The sequence below is a fragment of the Tamandua tetradactyla genome, chromosome 13 (assembly GCF_023851605.1).
Source record: "Tamandua tetradactyla isolate mTamTet1 chromosome 13, mTamTet1.pri, whole genome shotgun sequence".
Taxonomy (NCBI): domain Eukaryota; kingdom Metazoa; phylum Chordata; class Mammalia; order Pilosa; family Myrmecophagidae; genus Tamandua; species Tamandua tetradactyla.
Genome location: NC_135339.1, coordinates 56,428,984 through 56,450,187, shown reverse-complemented (window position 1 = coordinate 56,450,187; position 21,204 = coordinate 56,428,984). Strand labels below are relative to the sequence as shown.

Here is a 21,204-nt window from a genome sequence, read left to right as displayed (position 1 = left end):
TTTTGAAGACAATTATAAAATCGTGCGACGGTCTCATTAACATTAGAAAAGCTCGAGCATGGGGTTGTCTAGCTCTAGGAGCGCGCGGGCCCGGGTCCACATACACCGCGGACGAGCCCGGTGGCCTCAGGCAAGTGTTCCCCCCTTCAGGCAGACTCAGCTACTTTGTCCGTGAAAGGGCTACATGACACCACGCGAAGGCACATTTAAATATCACCCTTCCTCACAAAAAGCAAAAGTGAAAATGGAACTGACCTCAGAGGGATGACTTCACACAGAACTTTTAAACTTGTTTTAAAAAAGCACCTGACAGGGATCTGTCTCCTCCCCAGGTCTGTCGAAACCTGCTTCCCTCTCACCTGGCGCCCGCCGCGCGGCTGGAGGTGGGTGGAGGGGGCGGGAGAGAGGTGGGAGCGGGGTTTGGGGTGGAGGTGCTGAGGGTCCCGGCCCCTCGGCTCAACTCGGGGTTGCCTGGGCCCGACTCCCGGCGGGACCCTCAGCGGGCGCGCGGGGCGGAAGGCGACCGCGGGAAGGCGGTGGGAAAGCCCGCGGGGCGGGCGGCAGCTACGCGGCCTGGGCGGAGCCGCCCCCGCCCCTTCCCCCCCCACTCCCCCGCCGCGGCCCTTGGCTCCCCGCGCCCGCGCCGCGCGCTCTTTCGTCAACAGCTGCTCCAAGAGGCCGCCGTGTTGCGCCGCGTCCTGTCCCATCCTTTCCCCGCGGGTCGCCACCCGCCGTCGCCACGACATGACCACCCAGCAGATAGTCCTCCAGGGCCCGGGACCATGGGGTTTCCGCCTCGTGGGGGGCAAGGACTTCGAGCAGCCTCTGGCAATTTCCCGGGTAAGAGCAGCCTGGGTCAGAGCAGCTGGGTCGCGCGCGGGAATGCGGCGCTCCGGGGCTTGGGGATGGCTCGCTGGGAGAGGACCCAGGGCGGCTGGGGTTCTCCGGGCTTGGTCGCGCACCGAGGCTGCGGACGCCCGGGACCCGCGCGGGGCGGGGTGGGGCGGGGCGGTGCGTCCAGGTGCGCCGAGTGCGTTGGGTGCGCAGAGCGCTCTCTGCTCGCCTCGGGCCCGCCGTCCCTCGCCCCTGGCAGCCCTTTCCCCAGCGCGGCGCTCCGGAGCGAGCCCGCCGGCGTCCGGGCCCGCACTTAGGGTCTCGGCGTGTCGAGGGCACTTGTAGTTCCTTCGCCCTGAAAGCGCGGCCGGTCGTGTGTACGCGCTTCGCGAACCCGGAGGAGGTGCGGGGCCCCGCAGGTCCCGCTTACGGAGAGGGGTGCATTCCCCCTTCTTCACCAAGTTGCAAGGTGGCAGAAAGCGGTGTGGAGAGTTGCACGAAAGACCTGGAAAGTGAGGTGGAGTGAGTGGGTGGTAAATTTACCGGGGAGCGAGTGAGAGTAAGTAAGATCTGAAACAATTAGTTTCCCAGCCTTTGGATTTATTCGTGCCGGGGTCTCGCCTCTCTCTGGCCTTTGGAAATAAATAAATATTAATCAAGCAAACGGACAAACCTGCATAACCTTCTCAGTCACTCCCCTCTCCTTGCGGGTGACCATGCCATCTTTCCTCCTGGCATTCGCGGATTATATCCAACCAGCATTTTTTCTCCAGGGAATGAGTGAGTTGGGGTGGGTTTTTCAGTCTGTGTGTGTGTGTGTGTTGGTGGGTGGATAGGGGTGGGGTGGGGTGCTTGGAAACTTCTTAGGGACCTCATCTCTATGGAAGGGCCCAGGTTCGAGGGTGACCACCAGACCATCACCCTCAAGTAAAATGGAAACCCTAGGGAGACCTAGGGTGCAAAGACCCAAGTGTTTGGAGGCCCAGGCTTAAACCATCTAGTCTAGTCCAAACAGAGCTGATCTCCCGTGGAGAGGGGCAGCCTTGAGAGCCGGCAACTAGAAGGCAGTCAGTAAATATTTTTTTATTGAATCAAGAATGGATGCAAAAAGCACACCCTGTTGGTGGCGGCCACCTGCCTGGAAGCTGCGCATTCCATCTTTGGGCCGATCCATCTGCTGATGAAACTTGCCTTGATGAGTCGTCTAAACGTCACTTTTCCTTCTAGAAGGCTGGGGGTGGGGGTGGGGGTGGGGGGAGGAATTGGAGAGGCTCCTGCTGGGTTGACTTAAGTTCTCCCTCCGGTAGCTACAGTAGTGAGTTGAAGTGGGAAGAGTGCAGGAGGAGAAAAATTAGAGGCTTTCTCTTGACTTCTGTTCACAGTTCTGTCCAGGTGGGCTGTGAGGAGGTCTTTGACCATCCCAACCCAAAAGGAGCAGGCACCCCAGTTCTTAGGCCCTGTCTTTCTCCTGAGCACCTTGTCCGGCAGTGACTCTGATTATTCTCACAGGTATGCACTGTCTTCCTACCCACTGGCTGAATTCCTCAAGCACAGGAACTGGGCCTGCCCCAAATCTGAACCTCCCCCAAGCCTGACACTGAGCTAAACCTGGCTGTTCCTGGTAAATCCTTGCAGGCTTATTAATAAATGCTCGTCCAGGAAAGGCATTGCTTCTGCACATTTAGATTCGCTTACCTCATAGTCCATTTGCCCTTGCTCTTTGTGTCTATAATTAACCTGTCAGCCCCTTCCACTTCTGAGATTTATACATGACATGAAACATTGTTTTTTTTTTTTTTTTTAAGTAATGGAGAATGCCAATACATTGGCAGTCTGTTAAAAGGGCATCACTGTGTGTTTTATTAGCTCCTCTTAAAAGTCTTAATGCAGGCGTTACTGTGCAGGGACCGCAGTAGGGTGTGGAAGATACTGGAGTGTGAATTCATTTGTTATACTTTCATATATTCATTCACTCATTTAATCAGTTATTGGCACATGTTTAATGAGCACATACCCTATGCCAGAGACTGCCAAGCCCCTGGGGACTCGGAAATGAGGACACAGCTCCATTCTCAAGGTGTTCATGGTTTAGTGAGTGAAGCTAATCTTTATAAAATGCCCTTGGTAACTGCTTTAATTGAAAAGTGAAAATGCCTTGGAGGAGGTGACGTTCTCATGCTGACAATAATTTACTTGTGTGTTCACCTCATTATTTCCACATCTGTAAGATGTGGGTCTGCTTACCTCCTGGCAATGGGAAGGTCAGGGTCATAAAGGGGCACTGGGCTGGGGGTCTGAGATCTTATGCTGGTCTTATTACCGCTTCTTACTTAAGCTGTACCTGGAGTGAGTAGAAGTAACGTCTGAGGCTAGCTAGCTTCTTTATTTAGATTCTTTATTTGTACAACGGAGGTGACACTGGTCATTGCTTGTGAGTTAAGGTATGTGAAAGTGCTCTGTAAACAGTAAGTAGGTGTAAGCACTGACAAAGCTCTGTTCAGCTGGCTGGCTGGTGTGCCACATTCATCATCCTGGGCAGCTTTGGTTTGCTGGGATGGTTGTGTATATGGAGAGTCTCCACACCAAAGCAAACCATAAAATTAGGCTGGGAGAGGAGTGCCTTTTATTTAAATAACCATGTTTGCTTTCTCTTGCTTGAATTATTCTGGTATTGGCTCAAGTCTTTTGTTAAACTGCTGACGCTTCTGAATATACCTGTAATCTTGTGTTCTTGAATTGTTTTACTTTTTATTGTGAAATATAATGCATATGTACAAAGTCATAAAACATAAATGCATAGCAAATGATCATGAAATAGACATCTTTATGGTTACCATCCAAATCAAGAAATAGAATATTGCCAGCTCCCCAGAAACTCCTTGAATCTGTCTTCTATGCTGATTTGCGGTAATCACTTCCTTGCTTTTCTTTATAGTTTCATCATCTGAATATGCATCCTGAACACCGTAGCTTAGTTTGTGAACAGACTCCTACAGAATGCCTTTTCTGTGAATAGCTTCTTTCTCTCCTCTGTGTGTTATCTGATATTGTGATAAACTTCAAATCTCAATCTAGATTTTCAATTTTAAAAGGGGATAAACTAGATTTCTTCCTTCTCCCAGTTTCTTATTTAAGGGCCCTACCTGGACTCCTTCATGATCCAGCCACACACAGTTGCCACAATTTCTGGAAATTTTTCCTCTGTCAGGTCCTGTTCCAGACTACATGTTGTCCATCTCCTTGAGTGTTTCCCCTCCCCCCACCCCTTGTCGATATCTTATTTCCTCTAGTTGCTTTCCAGGGAAGCCTTCAGAGACTCCACACCCAGGTCAATATTGCTGCTCGGTTTGTGATGACTGTTTTCCTCTCTCAGCAACTGACAAGGTACAGGAAGGGTGGGGCCAGAGATAAGGGTATGCATTTAGGAGGAAGAGTTTTGGGGAACCCTTGCTAAGAGCCATATGGTTTTAGAGCTAATGCTTGTACCCTTTGGGCACACATCACAAGGAGTGCTTAAAATAATTGATATTCTGTAACAAGAGGGCTCTGATAGATGAGTATCATTTCCAGACTCGAGTAGGTTTTGCATCATATTTTAAAGGTCAAAAGAGCATGGCTGAGGGCTCTGATAGATGAGTATCATTTCCAGACTCGAGTAGGTTTTGCATCATATTTTAAAGGTCAAAAGAGCATGGCTTGAATGTCAGGTTATGAAAAGCAAGAAATGTCCAGAAAGTCTCGTCAGACAATAATGACCCTTGCTCTGCACTCTCTCAGTTTGTGAAATTGATCACCTGGGAAATTTTAGCTGTTCCAGCTGATCACAGCTGACCTAGGGGAAGAGAAAGCAAGAGATTGAATCAAAGGAGATCATGTGCAAGAAATGCTTGAGCCCAGTGGCCTGGAATTCAGCAAACCATGTTAAGACCCTCTAACCACATCCCTTCTCCCGTCCTCAACCTGCTGGATGCCAGCCTTGTTGGTTTATCTTTGAGGATGAGAGAGGGAAGAAGAATGGCTTTAAGGTATTGCGGCTCGGCAGTGATTAAGGTGAGATTATGGTCTAACCACTGAGGCCACACTCTCCTAGGCCGGTCAGGACTGCTGAACGCCCCAGGAACTTATTCTTTTACTAGGGCCAGGCTAGGACTGGCTTCCAAGCTGCGCATATTCCCTCGGCCATGCCTTACAATGGAGAAAAAGAGAGCTTCTGTTCTTTGTGTTTTACCGAGTGGGAAAGCCAAGGGCCAAGAATTAGATAACTTGTTTGAATTTATACAAGTTTTCATTGACTGAACTACTTCTTCACTTCCTTATAAAGGAGCAAAAGTGGCTATGTCAGAAAATTAGGTTTTAAAGGACGATTTGATGTCTCCGGGGAAAGCTTGAGGAAGCTGCCAGGACTTCTATACGATGTAAAGTGTCCGGGTCAGGGACTCAAGCTGAGCTCCAATTCTGGGCAGTTGTCTGGGTAACCCTGGCCAAGTCATGTGGGTTCTCTGTCTTCCAGTTCTCTGTCAAGATAAGACAAAATAATAAGCAAACCCAGTGACTCCCTTTTTATTGTTAAAATGTGTCTCATCCTCTCATATGGTAGCAGTAGTGCCTTTAACCATACATTCCTGATTATAAATTCAGGAATGTTTTCTGATGAATCTGGGTTCTTTTAATCACAAGAGCCTCCGTTTATACTTGGAATTTTATGTGAGAGATATTTATTTGATTTGTGTGCAGTAATAACGTATATAGAACACTTTATGTGCTAGGCACTGTGCTGAGCATTTTATATATTCACTCAGAAGTCCTCATAGATGTGTTGTGAGGTGGGTACAATTAAGATCCCATTTTACAGAAGAGGAAAGTGAAGGTACCTTGCCCAGATCATGGGCACCTACTGAGTGGTAAAGCTATAATTTGGGCAGTCTGGCTTCAGAGCCTGTGATCCCTATGCCCCCCAAATATATTAACAGCAGCTGGCATTTTTTGAGTGCTATGCTGTACCAAGCATGCACCTGCATTATCTTCTCCAGACTCCCCATAACCCATGACGTAGACTCACATAACATACAGTCATGGGATTTGAAGCCAGGCAGTTTGACTCCCAGGCCAGAATGTCACACTGTATTCTACCTTCTGAGAAGCCGTAACTGTTACTATTTCATTGCTAATGATATTACCCAGCACATAGCTCCATGCTTGTGGTGGTGCAGGTATCAACATGAGGATTAGGACTCCCCAAAGCACCTTAACCCAGAGCCTCTTGCTTTTTTTTTTTTTTTTAATTTTATTTTGCATATTTATTGTCGCCTAAGAAATCCAGCAAGGTTTCAAAACAGGAGAGATGACATTACTTGATTACAATGAATATAGTCTTTAGGATGTCATTTACTTTTTGTACAATAACTGTATGAGAAGACTTTCTTATTCTACCTATACATAGCTCAAGATTAAGGTATAAATTCTGGATTTGAGGAACTGATGGTACAGAGTGAGAGAGGCGTTTGAATGAGGAACTAAGTTCTTCAATATGTGTATACACAAGAGGCATGTGTATATACACAGCACACACAGTCCACTTTATACACTGTACAGGTTGGCACAGACCCTACTAAGAGCATAATATTAATTAAAGGGTTTTAGGATTTAAGTTATTCTTGGCACTTTAATCTAGAAAGGTGCTTGGATAATTTAGACTTTTCAGCTGCTTTGGGGTCTCAGCATGAGCATTGCTGGCGCTCAGAGCATCCAGAGAGTGGCCCCTCCCTCCCTGTCCCTCTTGATAAACCAGAAGCCATGACCTCACCTGGGAGAATTGAAAGTCCAGTTATAGGGTGGCGTGCTTGTATAGACAGTGGAGAATAGAAGAGGAAAGGAGTTTAAGGATTGATCAGAGAAAGGCCTGCCTGGGTGCTTGGGGAGGTCGGGTGGATTTGGGGAGTTTTTGCCACAGATAAAGATGACCGCATAGTGGACCACCTTGCCTAGCCAATACTGGGCCTGGAAAGTTGCAACCACTCCACGTCGAAACCTAAATTTACACATGAAAACCTAAGACAAAAATACGTACTTCTGTACAGCTCTTCAGATCTGTGTGATAGTCTGTAGGATCACTAGCCTCATCATGGGTGAATTGGAACGCTCGTTTGAAAGTATGGTGTACTTTCATATGTGGAGTACACTGCCTTTTGGTAAAGTCCACAAATACTAAAAATGATTTTCCAAAGAAAGCAGCGGTCTTGTAGGAAGACGGATTCCTGACCAAGGGCTCAGGGCCTACTAAAACCATTAATGTCATAGCAAATAAGACGATAAAGACACAGGTATGACTAAAATGAATACAGATAGATTAAATCCAGATGATAGAGTACCTATGTACACCCATTTCTTTAAAAAATAGTTATAGAAAGTACTAATACATCTAAAACTGAACATACCCATACCTGGCAATGCAGGGATTCTACTTTTAGTTATGTACGCAATAGAAATGTGACCACATGGGCACCAAAAGGCATGTTCAAGAATTTTCAAAGTGGCACTATTGATAATAGCCTCAAAATTCGAATGTCTAGCAACAGTCAAATGGATGAATAAACGAAGGTATAGCTATACGACATAAAACTGCATAGCAACGAGAATATAGGAATCACAACTACTGTGTGCAGTGACTTGGAAGAGGCACATGTGCGTGTGTGCACACACACACACACACACAAACACACTCAAGATGTTGAGACAAAGTAGCCAGACACAAAAGGGTAAATACTTTGTGATACTATTTATAAATTGTTAATCGGGCAAAATTAATCTATAGTATTAGAAGTCAGGATCATGGCAATCTTTGTTGGGAGGTGGCATGAGGGGGCTTCAGAAGTTTATTTATCTGGTGCTGGTTCCACAAGTGAGCTCATTGTGAGAATTCACCCAGCTCTGTATCTAAGACTTGTGTACTTTTCTGTGCGCGTATTGTGCTTCAATAAAAAGTTTACATAAAAAACACTCATGCTTCTTGTAAAATGGTCAAATAATATAAAAGTGTGGGAGGCATAAGGGAAACACCTTCCCCACACCTTCCCAATCTTACTTTCCAGAGGGGAAACACTTAAAAGTTGGCTACAAGTCTTTCCAGACTTTTTTCTATTCACATGGCAGTGTTTAAAACCGAATCACTTATCATGGTGAGCTAGTTAGTCTTCATTGCTTTATACTTTCTGCTATATTTTTACAGCAACAAATAAAGAATTAAGGACAGCTTAATGTCATGGAAAAATGTAGTCTTGGAATTAGCCTGCCCTGTGTTCAAACTCTGTCTTGTCCGATTGCTTGTGTGTCCTTGGGCAGAGTTAGAACTGAATCCTCAATTTCCCCACTTGTAATATTGTGGAAAGTAGTACTTGCTTTTAAAGGTTGTGGTGAGGATGAAGATGGTACAGAGAGAGTCTAGCTGAATGACTGGCCCATTGATAGCATCAGTGGTACTATTTTAAAATATTATGGTAGCCGCTATATGTTGATTACTTATTGTTCTAAAGTCCTTACAATATTATCTCATTGAACCCTTACAACAATCTGATGAGGTTGATTATTATAAATTTCATTAGATAAATGAAGAAACTGAGGCATAGAGAGTAACTTGCCCAAAGTTATGTGTTTAGTGAATGGTTGGGGTTTGAATTAGGAGTAGTTGGTCAGGCTATTAAAAGCACATAGGTTTGGGTGGGCCATGGTGGCTCAGCAGGCAGAGTTCTCGCCTGCCATGCCGGAGATCTGGGTTCAATTCCCGGTGCCTGACCTTGCGAAAAAATATATAAGCACATAGGTTCATAGGGGCTTCTCTGGAGACTTGAGAAACTTGATGACTACTGGAGAAATTAATCATGGTATTGTATTTACTTTTTTGGTATATTACTACTGAAGAAATTGTGGTTGGTCTTTTAGATTGAGAGAGCAGCAAGTTTTTCTGGATGTCTATTCAAACTGCCACCCCTTAGCACTCAAAGCTTCCTCTTGCATCCTGCATGAGGATTAAGTCACAACTCATCTACAACCACCTGAGCCCTGCTTTATTGCCCCACTTACTGAGAAATGGTTAGACAGTAATCGAGAACATTTTGCAACATTTTTGGGGTTTTCAGGCTAACTTGCATAAGCTCATATAGCTTCTGTTATTACCCTATGGCTTCAAGACTGAACCATTGCCTGGGCCCGCAAACAGAGTGAGTCAGAAGAGTCTGGACAGTTCAAATTCCACATGGAAATGACACACTACAGGGCTGGATCTCTCCCAAGTTTGGAACCTTTTGAAATTATACTTAAATACCTTGACACAGCCATTAATAAATCAATGGAATTTGTCCCTAAAGATACATGGCACTGTGTTGAGCTTTAATTTCAAATTTCTTTATCTTAGTCGTATTTTTAATTTTTTTTCTTTTTTCTTTGCATGTGGGCAGGAGGCACCAGGAATCGAACTTCAGACCTCCAGTATGGCAGGCGAGAGCTCTGCCTGCTGAGCCACGGCAGCTTGCCCTCAGTCATATTTTGTATGATTCTAAATTCTATCATCATTTATGCTTTCTACCTCACCCACCTGTCCGAAGGATTTAAGGTGATTTACGACGCCAAAACGCATATTTACAATATTTAAAACACAAGAACACATAATAAGATTTAACAAAAAATTGAAAGATATAAGAAGAAAGAGAGATGTGCCAGGAGCTTTTAAATTGGTCGGTTCCTGTAATTGCACACTACATATAGCTGTGAGTTTTCTGGCCAAGGCAAAATAGGAACCACATTGTGTTATTTAGATGTCTGGAATGGGATTCCTTCTACACGACTCTATTTGCACAGTGCCTTCAGGGATGTTGACCACATAACAGGTTCTATATTGTTTTACTCTGGCTTGGTAAGAGATACAGTATTCTTGCCATTTCTTTTAGGGTATAGTATTTACCTTACTAGAAGTGTAAGCTCTTGAAGTTGTTTCTGGGGTAGTGGAGAATTTAGAATAAATTTTGATTACCTGAAGACTTATTTTCATTCAGGAAGAGAACTTAAAGGGAGCAGGTATTCTCTGTCTCTCCTTTGATATTTCCAAACCCAATGAGCATTAGAATTATTGGGGAAACTTTTTTCTTTTGGTGGGGGGGAGGTACATGGTCCGGGAATTGACCCCAGGTCTCCCACATGGAAGGTGAGCATTCTACCACTAAACCACCCGTTTAAAAAGTGGGGAAGCTTTAAAAAGGTGTAGATTCCTGAGTTCCATTGTGTAAACCCTGATTGAATAGATCTGAGGTGAAGTATAAGGATTTATATATTAAAAAAAAAACAAAAACGAAACACCAGGGGGTCTAGCAACCAAATTGTTTGCAAACCATTGCCTCATCCATGCAAATATCAGAGTTCTCCACTGAGTTACTGGTGAGATGGGTTAGCTGCTGGCCTAAGGTTTAGATGCCAAGTTCAAGGGGGCAAGTTTAATACAATGTTCTGTAAATGGTCAGGAGCTGACTTGTATTCTTGTTTACAAGCAATAGTCAGAGAACCTTCTGAATAGGGCCTTTTTCTTTTTCTTTTTTTAAATCAGGGAAAAAAAATCTCTGAATCAGAACTATTTAAACCATTTGATAAATATTTGGTTAAGACCCCAGAGCTCTGTCAAAAGGGTGACAATACCATTTATCATCCATACTGACACACTTTTGAGAGTGAAAGGGGAGACTCTTGGTTATTAAGCTTGTAAAACAGGTTTCTGTCCTGGACAAACCACAGTGTCTGGTAAACCTCCTGGTCATGAAAATGGTTCTACGTATAATTGTTAAATTACGTATAATTGTTAAAGTTCGTTAAATAACTTTGTAACTAAGTCCGTGGTCACAAACTCACTTTTTTGAAGGGGCCAAGAGGCAAAATAAATGAGTTTGGAGTAGGGGCTAGGTAGTAGAATAGTTAGTTAATAGCCTCAAAAATGATAATAGATGGCAACCTGGTAAGCACATGCCTCATTAAAGAAAGGACCCCCTTTGTCTGTGCCGCCTGGGGCCAAATGGTAAGGTGGGACTGGAATTGACAGATTGTCTGATTTTCATCAAGAAGCTGAGACTCTAGGAGTTAGTGTGAAATCTACCAATGTGTAAATACTGACAAGTGATTTAAATTAAAAAAAAAATTAACAAAACAAGACTGTGGACTTAACAGAATATTGGTTTAAGTAGGACTGCCTTTAGGATGGTCTACCAGGGAAGTGTCAGAAGACTCACTAGGAGGCTGGATAGGTGGCCTGTTGAATGGGTCTACTTGTTAGAATGCCATTAGAGAATATCTGTCACATGCAGAGTTAAGGCCCAGTGATTGTTCCTTGGCAGTAACTGGGCAGTTGATGGCAGATGCTATGTTTAAAATCCTTTGTTGGCTCCCTTCACTTTCCAGATAAGGAACAACCTTCTTGGCAGGAAAATAGCAAGGCTCTTCTGGCCTGGTCTGTATTTATATCTCCAGCTTCATCCCCTTCCTCTCCCTTCACTTCCTGTGTTTCATCCATACTAGTATACATGCTGTTCCCATAATTGGCCATGTTCTTTTCCTCCTCCTTTTGTGCCTTTGGACAGATTTAAGCAGCACCTCCTCCAGGGAGCCTTCCCTGATCCTGCCTTTAGGCACCTATAGCCCCTTTGCTTGCTTCTAGTCCAGCACTCCTCGGTTGTTGTACATGCCTGTCTCCCTCTCTCCTCCAGGAGATTTTGAGCTCCTCAGTGGCAAGGGCCATCCTTTTCACATCTGTATTCTAGTGCCTTGTATGATTCTTGGAATACACTAACAATAGGTCACATTTCTAGAGATCAGACAGTGTGCTCGATCAGAATAATCTCATTTAATCCTCAGCCCTTATGAAGTCAGGGCTGTTATTGCCATCCCTGTTTCTTAGAGGAGAAGGGTGAGGCACTAGAGAAGTGAAATATCCTGCCCAAGGATATTAGCTCACAGTAGCAGAGACTTGAACTCTGGCCATCTGATTCCAGGCACTGCTTCTTAATCAACAAGCTACACTGTCTATCAGAGGGTACATAGTGAATGACTATATGATCAATGAATAAATGAGAGAGAAGGAGAGAGCAGGAAAGGCATAAAATGGGAACATTCCATTATAGAGGTGGGAGCTTATCTTCTCATTTGTCAAGACCCTGGCCATGCATCCAGCTCTGTGTAATAGCAGTATCTAGTTACTTAGGTGCAAGTTGAAGAAAACGGGGTAGCTACATCATAGCCCTGTTTTGCACTAGTTAGAAGTGAAATTAAACTCTTCAGAAACCTTCTTTATGTGTTCAGGAGTCTGTTAGTAAGGCCCAGGCGTAAAGATGTATTAACTTGCAGTGTAAGGAGGGGAAACCAGTTGGCCTTTGAGCAAGCACTGTTCACCTGGGGGGGTCCATAGGTGAGGGAGACATGAATAAATTCTGTAGAAGATGGCATGTCGTGGCTTACCAGTTATTTTTACAAAGCAATAGCTGTATGATTCAGGTGTACGGTCTCTGGGAAGGAAGCAGGCAGAGGGGCTTTAGGGGTGTCCATTGAACTAATGAGTCTACCTTTTTAGAGGAAAGTATTGGATTTCTTTTTTAGAAATTGAAACTTACAATACTGTGAGCTGGTTCTGATGGAATTTGATGATCAAGAGGACATTAGAATAGATAGTATGGTACAGTGGGTTAAGTGCTTGGACTCTGGAGCCCACTGACCTGCCACTTGCCATCTGTCTAACCTCAGGCAAGCTTTTAACAGTTGTTCCTCTATTTCCTCATCTGTAATGGTGTAGATAATCGTTCCCACCTAATAGCATGTGAGAACTGGATAAGTTAGTTAACTCTTGCCAGATGCTTAAGTCATACCTGGTACAAGATAGACACTCACTGACTGATGACTGTTGTTATGATTATGCTTATGTTGAATAAGTAAATAGTAAGTGTTTGGTAAGGATTGGAGCCCACTATTCAAGACAGAAACTAACCAGTGTTGGAGTCACACGTCTTCCCTCCTGGGGTTCTTTTCAATTCTGTGTTATGATTTTATAAGAGTTGGGATCGCTGGGCTCCTGGTCAGAACAGAGCAATGGACATGAGAGTCTGGTGGCCAGGAGGCACCCAAACAGCAGCAGGAGTCTGTCATGTTTCCAGTTCCTTTCATAGAAGACCACAGCAAATGCTGTTCTCCTTGACTCTGGATTTCTCTTTGGCTCCACAGTTGGGTTTAGAGTCTCTGCTTGTGGTAAAGCAGAAAGGGAATGGAATTTGGAAGAAAAGGATGTAGTTTCAAGTTTAGGCTCAAGCCTTTAGGTGTGTGATCTTCAGCCAGTCATAGCTTCTTGAGTCTCAGTTTCCTCAGCTGTCAACTTATCTTAGATATGGGTGGTGAAGACACCATCATCATCTTCGCTGTCTCAAATAGGATGTTGTATGTGAAAGAGCTTTGTAAAAGACAAATTCCATGAGTTGTTTAAATCTATTTTATTCAAAAGAGATGGCTCATAAAAGAATGTGTACTTACTCTGTTTATGTATGATTCTATCATAGTCCCAGTTTTTTTTTTTTTTTTTTTTTTTTGTAATTTTCTGAGATTTCTTTTGACTTTCCATCAGTTTGGCTTAAATTAAAAAAAAAAAAAAAAAAAAAAAAACAGACTGAAGATGGCTGGGCCTCAATTACTCAGGCCCAGTGCACTATCTCAATTACTCAGGCCCAGTGGTTCTATCTCGTCCAGGGCTTGTTGGGATGTACTTAGCAGAAATGACTCTCCCACAAAACAGTTTGAAACAAATGCTGGAAATTCTATAGTTCTCAGCAGCTAAATATATGAAAGTAGAAAGAAACTTCTGTTTTCATCTTCTCAAGCCTTCTTGCCCAATCTCATCATTTCAGTTTTGTGAGCGATCACGTTCTAAGGTAGTGATATTCAGGGAAATAATTATCTGTGACTCCATGTGATGTATATATTTTAAAGGGCCAAACAAGGCAGCATGCTTAAGTATTCAACAACACTGGATAGTTTAGAGTCAGCCATTTATTGAACAAGTACTTTTTGAGCATATACTATATACCAGTCACTATTGCCTTTATGGCACAAAAGGCAGACAGGACCCTGTCTTATTCAGCTTTCCATTTAGTAGAAAATGGCATTAATAAACAATGGACTGACAAATATAATGCGATGAGTGCCAAAAAGAAGAAGAAAGAGTGTATTAAGAGGATGTTGGGGTGGGGTGGGGGTGAATATAGATTGGAAATAAGGGAATTTCTCTCTGAGGAAGGATCCTTTACTCTTAGATCTGAAGGTGAGAAGGAGTTAACCAGGCAGAGGTAAGAGCTGGGGCCAAGGCCCTGAGGTAGAGACTGAAGGAGGCCACAGTAGCTGAGCTTGGGGGGCCAGGGTGGCAGTGGAGGAACAGCACAGTATTGTTGATGATTTTGGTTTTTGTCCTAAGAGGACTATTATTTAACTGTTAGATGTGATCATGATATATGAGCTTGGGCATTTTCTTCCTGATTCAGGCTGCTGTCCCTGGAGATAGCATTTACTAATCCAGAGCCATTGCCAATCCCACATTAAGTGGTCTTTGGGGTCATTTCTAAAAAGAGGGTCTGCACCGTCCTTTAGAAAGAGAGAAGTATACATGAAGTCACACCAGGAAGCCTGGTTAGAAAGAGGAATTTGTTTTTATTACATGTCCTGGGTGACTCAGAAGCTAACTCCCCAGTGTTGACTAAAATGAGAGTAGCCAATGTTAGCCTCTAGAAATGACTTTTCCCAGTGGCTGAGTGAGAAGGTCTAGCCTTGGACCAGGGGCTTTCATTTTCTAAAAGCCAGTTCTCTGCTAGATAGAGGACGGGAAAGCCAGAAAGGAAGGTTGGGAGAGGTCAGGATCTCTGCGCTGGTCTCCACATCCTGCCACATTCCAGGAGTGTTTTGCCTGATAAGTTTATAGCATGTCCGAGCCTGAAGGGACCTCAAGGATGAAATCATCCATCTCTTATTTTGTGGGGTCAGAGTGCTGATTGTGAGAGTGGCCATGAGAGAGCACACAGGCTGCCCGGAACCGTGGTGTTTTTAGTTTGGTGGAGCTGGTTGGGAACTGTAGCTGCTGTAAATTTAGGCCTAAGGCCCAAGTCTTGGGTCGTGGTTTGCCTGCCTCAGAGGCTTTCTTACCTGTGGTTCAGCCTTATAGTGATACCTGAGAGTTCATAAGACCTTCCTCAGTTGGCCCCCAGGAGTCAAGGGTCTCCTCCAAGGGGAGGCCAGAACCATCCAGCTGGGATTCTGGGTATGTAAGCGCTACCCTTCCCACGGGGAAAGTCCAGTCAAGGAAGTTCTGTCAATGTCAAAAAGAGTAATGGGCTGCCCCTGAGATGACGATAATAGTATTTTTAGTATACTTTGGTTTAGAAAATTGCTAATATCCAAAAGTTACTCTTAGCTTAGTACTATTTCAAAATGAGCTTGTACTTCATCTGTCACAACAGCGTCTGTATTCACATGAAAAATAGTTGCACACCTCAGGCAATGCTCTAGAGGCAGATGGATGGAGGATCCATTACAGTGATTGTCCAGCTTCCCCCAAGCATCCGGGGCCCATACATTTGGAAAGACTGGTCTAGAGTGTCAACTGACAGAAGCAGCCACCTACAGGGGATGAACTCAAACACAGTCAGTTTCTTGGGTAGGAGGAAATGAACCCATGTAAACCCAACCAAGGTCCTACTTTGATAGGGAGGTAGCAGAGGGTATCCCAGGATTTGTGGATTCCTGTTTTAGAAGGAATCTAGGCTCCTTCTCTAGTACCAGAGGGACAGAAAGCTGAGGCAAATGGCTTCTGGTTTAGATGTATTTCCAATTTGCTAAAGGGCCATTTGGCTCAGCAGGTTTTACTTCATTACCATCTTGTGTTTTACACAATTTTTAAAATATTCTTTATGCTATTTCTAATTACAAATGTATATAGAAATGTATACTTGTCAACGATTTGGTTTGCAATGTTCCAGAGTTTTGTGTGGGTATTAGCCTAGTAATTACTAAGAGGTTTTACAGAAATAAGATATTTACTATATATATTATTCTGTGAGAGAGAGAGAGAGAGAGAGAGAGAGAGAGAGAGTGTGTGTGTGGTGGTGGAGGGTGGGGGGGTGGGTTTATGTAATTGTTGACTTATTTTAAGGAGCCAACCTGGTTCAGTGGAAAGAACATTGATTGGGCCTGGTTCAGGGTTTGAGTTCTCGCTCTGGTAGTATACTAGCTGGATGACTAGTAATATAGCATTATACTAATTGATGGGAAAATCACAGATCTTTCTAAGCCTCAGTTTCCTGAAGACTAATACTTATCCTTCTTTTTCACAATGTTGGTAGGATCTAACGATCAAATATAGAAAAGGACTTTCTGTAAACCATAATGTTATACGAACATAAAGGATTGTTGTTATTTAAACATATGATCTAATACCTCTTTCTTTCTTAAATTCTTTGATTCACATCAGTGAATACTTAACTTCATGGTAATGTAGTGGTTTCTTTGGACACAGATAGTAACCCTCTTGCTCTCCCCATTTTTCTAGGTCACTCCCGGAAGCAAGGCTGCTGTAGCTAATTTGTGCATCGGAGATGTAATCACAGCCATTGATGGGGAAAATACTAACAATATGACACACTTGGAAGCTCAGAACAAAATCAAGGGTTGTATAGACAACATGACTCTCACGGTAGCCAGGTAAGGCCCGTGGAATTGTGCATCATTTCTGATCCATTGAAGATGCCTGTGGCCAGGAACTGCCTTACTTACCTCAGAATTCCCAGAACCCCCTAACTCGTGCCATATATATTGTTGGCATGCAAAAGGCCTGTGGATTTGGGACTCCATGTCCACTCTGATCTTCACAGTGCTTGTTATACTGTGGGCTTCTTTCTCTGAGATATCTTAGAGATATCTCCATTTTCGCTTGATCCAGCATAACTAACCAAAATGTCGAGAAACCAAAATCAGTAAAATAATGTCACACATAATGAAATGAAAATATCAGCCTGGGTACATAGGAGGCTGCTCCTGCCACACCAGGAGGTTATAATAACGGAGAAAGACTTCAACACAATAGACAAGTGCTGAATGTAACTGTAAGTGCACTACAAGAAAGAAGAGCCGGGGCTGAACGGTCACTGCGTGTTGGTGAGTGGGGAGAGCACCTTGGGCGTTGTAACTGGTGTAGATTTCCATTCTTCTTTTGTTTAGTCCTGGGTGGGTTCCTGCAAGGGCAGGGTTTCAGGAGTGATTTGGTTCAACCTTTAATGGCTCCCTATTTCTTACTGGATCAAACTCAGATTCTATGATCTGACCTTCTGTTAACTTCCATTTAGTGTCTCCCTCACCTTAGCTTCCACAGCTCTTTGCCATGTGCCCTTTGCTCAGGTTCTCATCAGTGAAGTGAGAGATTCTTCCATCTATGCCGCAGGATGGGCATAAGGACCAAGAGTGGGGTTGTATGTCACAACTGTTGCATGCTTCAGGGCCCATCTTCCATGGGACATGTGCCATTTCATCACTACCCCTCAAAAGTACATTGACCCCCCCCAAAAATATATATATTGACCCTCATTCTTATTTCCATTTCTATCTCAGTCCAAATCCTCACCTTCACAGCTTAGCTTGAGACATTCATTCATTCATTCATATATTCATTGATTCTTGATTAATTTATCAACAGATTCACCAGGTTCAACTTGTATACCTGGCACTGTGCTAGGCACTCTGACAAATATAAAGATACGTACAAATATTTTCCTCCAAGAGTGGAAAAATACATACTAATTAAAATTGAGGCTAGCCTGAGATCCCTGCTGTGTAATTGGTATAAAGAAAATCCTTTGCAAGGTCAAATAGGAGGTATCACTTTCGCTTGGGCCTGATGAAGCTTCACAAATAGGTTGGTTAAATAACCTGTGGACCAGGAACACTGGGGGATGCTCATTCCATCCTGAGCAGAGGTGGGGCAGCCTGAGGCATCCTTCTCAGCTACTCAGGTATCTTGAGGGAGGATGTGCTGGAAGGAGTCAGAGCCAGCTTGTGAAGCCCATGAGGGTTAGGTGTGGGAAGCCATCAGGCATGGGTGGCATCAGATTGGTGCTTTCAGTAGATCAAGCTGGTGGCAAAATAGAGGATGGTTGGAGCACTGGGTTGGTGGCAGGATACTAATTCAGAAGCTAGCAGTCCAGGCAAGAGGGACATTTTCCCACTCTGTTTTTAGCATATCTTATTAATTTAGCATGAATGAAACAACAGCTCTGTTAATCTGTTACAGATCTGAACATAAAGTCTGGTCTCCTCTGGTGACGGAGGAAGGGAAACGTCATCCATACAAGATGAATTTAGCTTCTGAACCCCAGGTAAGTGTGTGTCTGTCATTGCCACTGCTTTGTCCACCTGGCTTCTTTTCTGCTTTTGACAATGTTCAACACATTCCCCTTTTTCCTGCCCAGACCCTGAGGATAAGACAGCAGGGAGAGTCGCCACTGCCACTGCTGGGATCTGGCTCTTGTTCAGTTCTTCCCGTAAGGGAACTGTGGGAGGAAGGGGCTGGAAAACCCCAGGGCAGTGACGCTGCGGCCTGGGCTGGAAAGAGGTGGTAGGAAGGCGGTAAAGGAAGCGGGTGGAAGCCTTCCTGCCGGAATAGGGTTGGCAGGGCCATAGTAAAATGAAGGAGCTAATTCAGCTCCATATAGATTTCAGACATGAATAAATCATACCAGGCATGAAAGTAAATATAGATCCTGAGGCCCATGACCTACAAGAAATAAGGGGAAATTTTTATAATAAACTCTGCTTCTCCTTCCTCCATCCCCCTACCTGGTATTCGTGAGCGCTGGGGTGGAAATCTGTATTTTTATTTCAGAGACTACATGACTTCTTGTATGTATTTCTATTAATAAAATAGAAATTACTAAAAGAAAATAGCAATTAATATTGAAAATTGTGGTAAGGATTCTGGGTGCAATTTGTAGACTAAATTCCAATTTCATAGAATTTGCTGGGACAGTTGACTGCCCTAGTATCTCATGTTTTTAAATAAATCTCTCAGTGGTTAGATTATAGGGCATTTTATTTCCTTTTTCCTTATCTGCGTTTTCTAAACTATCTACAATGAATGGATGTTCCTTTTGAAATAAGGGGGGGAGAAACTTAGAGAAAAGAAGAATGTCTAGAACATATTTGTAAAATTCCCCATGCCTGAACATGCTACATTTTACAAAATATGTGTATATTAGATGAATGAATGAATTATTAATGATAAATTTAATAAATAAATTGATAATGGCTTTTGAAAATTACTTTTGGATAGGTTTGTGATTAGTATACTTAACCCCAAGTGAAGACTTGAAGTATAAATTTTTTTCTAACTTTGAAACATTAGTTTTTGTGGTGACTTGAGATATCAAAAGACAATATGTACCTATCCTTTATACATAAAATAGAACTTGTATAAAGTTTAACTCACTTGATGCATTTGTGTTTGTAAAGAATGGTTGAATGTAAGTCATATTTTCTCAAGTGACTTCCATTAAAATGCCAGAAATGCAATCATACACAAAAATTGTCTCAACTAATATAATAAAATCATACTTTGAAAATCCTAAGAGTCATTTTAAGGATCATTTTGCATCTGCCATTTCAAAGCTGACATGAACATATTATTCTATATAACTTCTGTAAGGAGAGTTCATAAAATGGCCTTTATAAAATGATTAACCATAGACTGGCAGTTTTGCAAACTAATTTAAAACTTGCCACAGGTAATTCTAATTTCCCTGAGAGTTCTCAGCCAGTTGATTAAGTTTACTATAGATATAAATGTTAAGTTTTCATATATTTTACAACACAAAAGAAAGTGCTATGTTTTAATTTGGTATCTCTGAAATCCTAATGTTTACTTAAATAAGGTAATCATTCAAATTTCAGTTGTACTTTTTATCTGTGCTATACTTGAATTAAATATATAACGTGATTGCCTGTATTAATATCTTGAAGGTAGTTCTCTTCAGATTGATAGAAAGATTCTCAGGTACTTTGAAATGTAACTTGGGTCTATTTTTCTTTTGATTCGAGTAATCATTCTCATGACAAATTTCCCAACTCCAGTTTTTCCAAAACTTTCCAAAAAGTTCGAGACATTCTAAAAAGAGGATGGAGTGAGTAAGAGCAGAGTTAATCTATAATGAAAAGATGTTAGGTCACGTGCTGCCAACCAACACCCCAGCTTATCTGAGGTCAGCCCAGTTACACACCTAGTTTGTATTTCCTCATTATTACGTTTCCTTGGAGACTGATAAATACAAAGCCCAAACAATTACATCATCCCTTACAAAAGGCAAGCCCTGAATTCTCCTGAGTTCTGGAAAGACCAGTACTCACATGGGGGGACAGATATTCCTTTTATGTTCAAAACTGATACATTCTTGAGAGATTCCCTTTAAAGTGAAAATCAGATTTTCCAACTCTCATTCCCCATGGACCTCCAGTCTACTTGGAAATATGTTTCTCTAGAGAAAGAAGGGAAGAAGGGAACAAACACTGGGTCAGTATCTGCTCTGTGTCAGGTACTGTGCTTGTCACACCAAGTACTCCTGAAGCAGACTGTGTTTTCTTCATTTTAAAGATGAGACATGGGCTCAGAGAGGTATAACTTGCCAAGGCCAAACAGGAAGGGTCAGGGTCAAAACTGAACCCACCCTGGAAAATAAGAGTTCTTCTCTAGTACTCGGCCTCCTGTGCTGCTCCTGGGAATTGCAGTGGAGAAGAAGAGAGGGGTAAGAACTGTGTTCCTGGCAGTGGCCGAGTGTCGGTGCCAGTGCTGTCGAGTAGCCATCAGCTTAGGTCCAGGCCACCCACCTGCAAATCTGCTGCTGTCTTCATGACCACAGCCTTTCACAATCATGAGTAATTCCTGTGGGTGGGTATGCCATTAAATTTACTTAACCATCTTGATTGTTACTGGTTTTTTTTTTCTTATCTAGTTATACATCCCCTTTTGTGGATTATCTGTGCAGACTTAACTTTTAGGTTCTGAATGTAGACAAAGTCAACTAAATTTATTCAGTAAAAACTCACCGGTTCCTTTGGAAAATTCCCCCGCTTATCTTCCTTTGGGTGTGAACATTTGCTATGCATTAAAGGTTTGAGCCATAAAAAAAAAATAAAATAGCTCACTGGTTTTGACTTGTTGAGGGGAAACTATCTGAATAGTGAAAAAGAATTCTTAAATATAAAATGTGTATGTGTTTTTTAATTTAAATTCACACAATGAATTAAGCTGTTAGTTTTTCTGCATAATGTTTTCTA

The 21,204-nt window shown here is 43.0% G+C and overlaps 1 protein-coding gene across 2 annotated transcripts in view; it reads left to right on the top strand.

Annotated features, from left to right (window-relative positions):
• Window positions 1–252: 252 nt before the first annotated feature.
• PDLIM1 (PDZ and LIM domain 1) overlaps window positions 253–21,204 on the top strand; it is a 41,417-nt gene continuing 20,465 nt past the window's right edge. Inside the window, exons 1-3 of one of the 2 annotated variants that reach the window (XM_077125503.1) lie at window positions 253–332; window positions 16,436–16,587; window positions 18,170–18,254. In XM_077125503.1, coding sequence (XP_076981618.1) covers window positions 16,520–16,587; window positions 18,170–18,254 — 153 coding nt within the window. In that variant the 5' untranslated portion in view covers window positions 253–332; window positions 16,436–16,519. Of the gene's footprint in view, window positions 333–608; window positions 841–16,435; window positions 16,588–18,169; window positions 18,255–21,204 lie in introns of those variants that run through there. The other variant, XM_077125502.1, reaches the window with a different exon arrangement.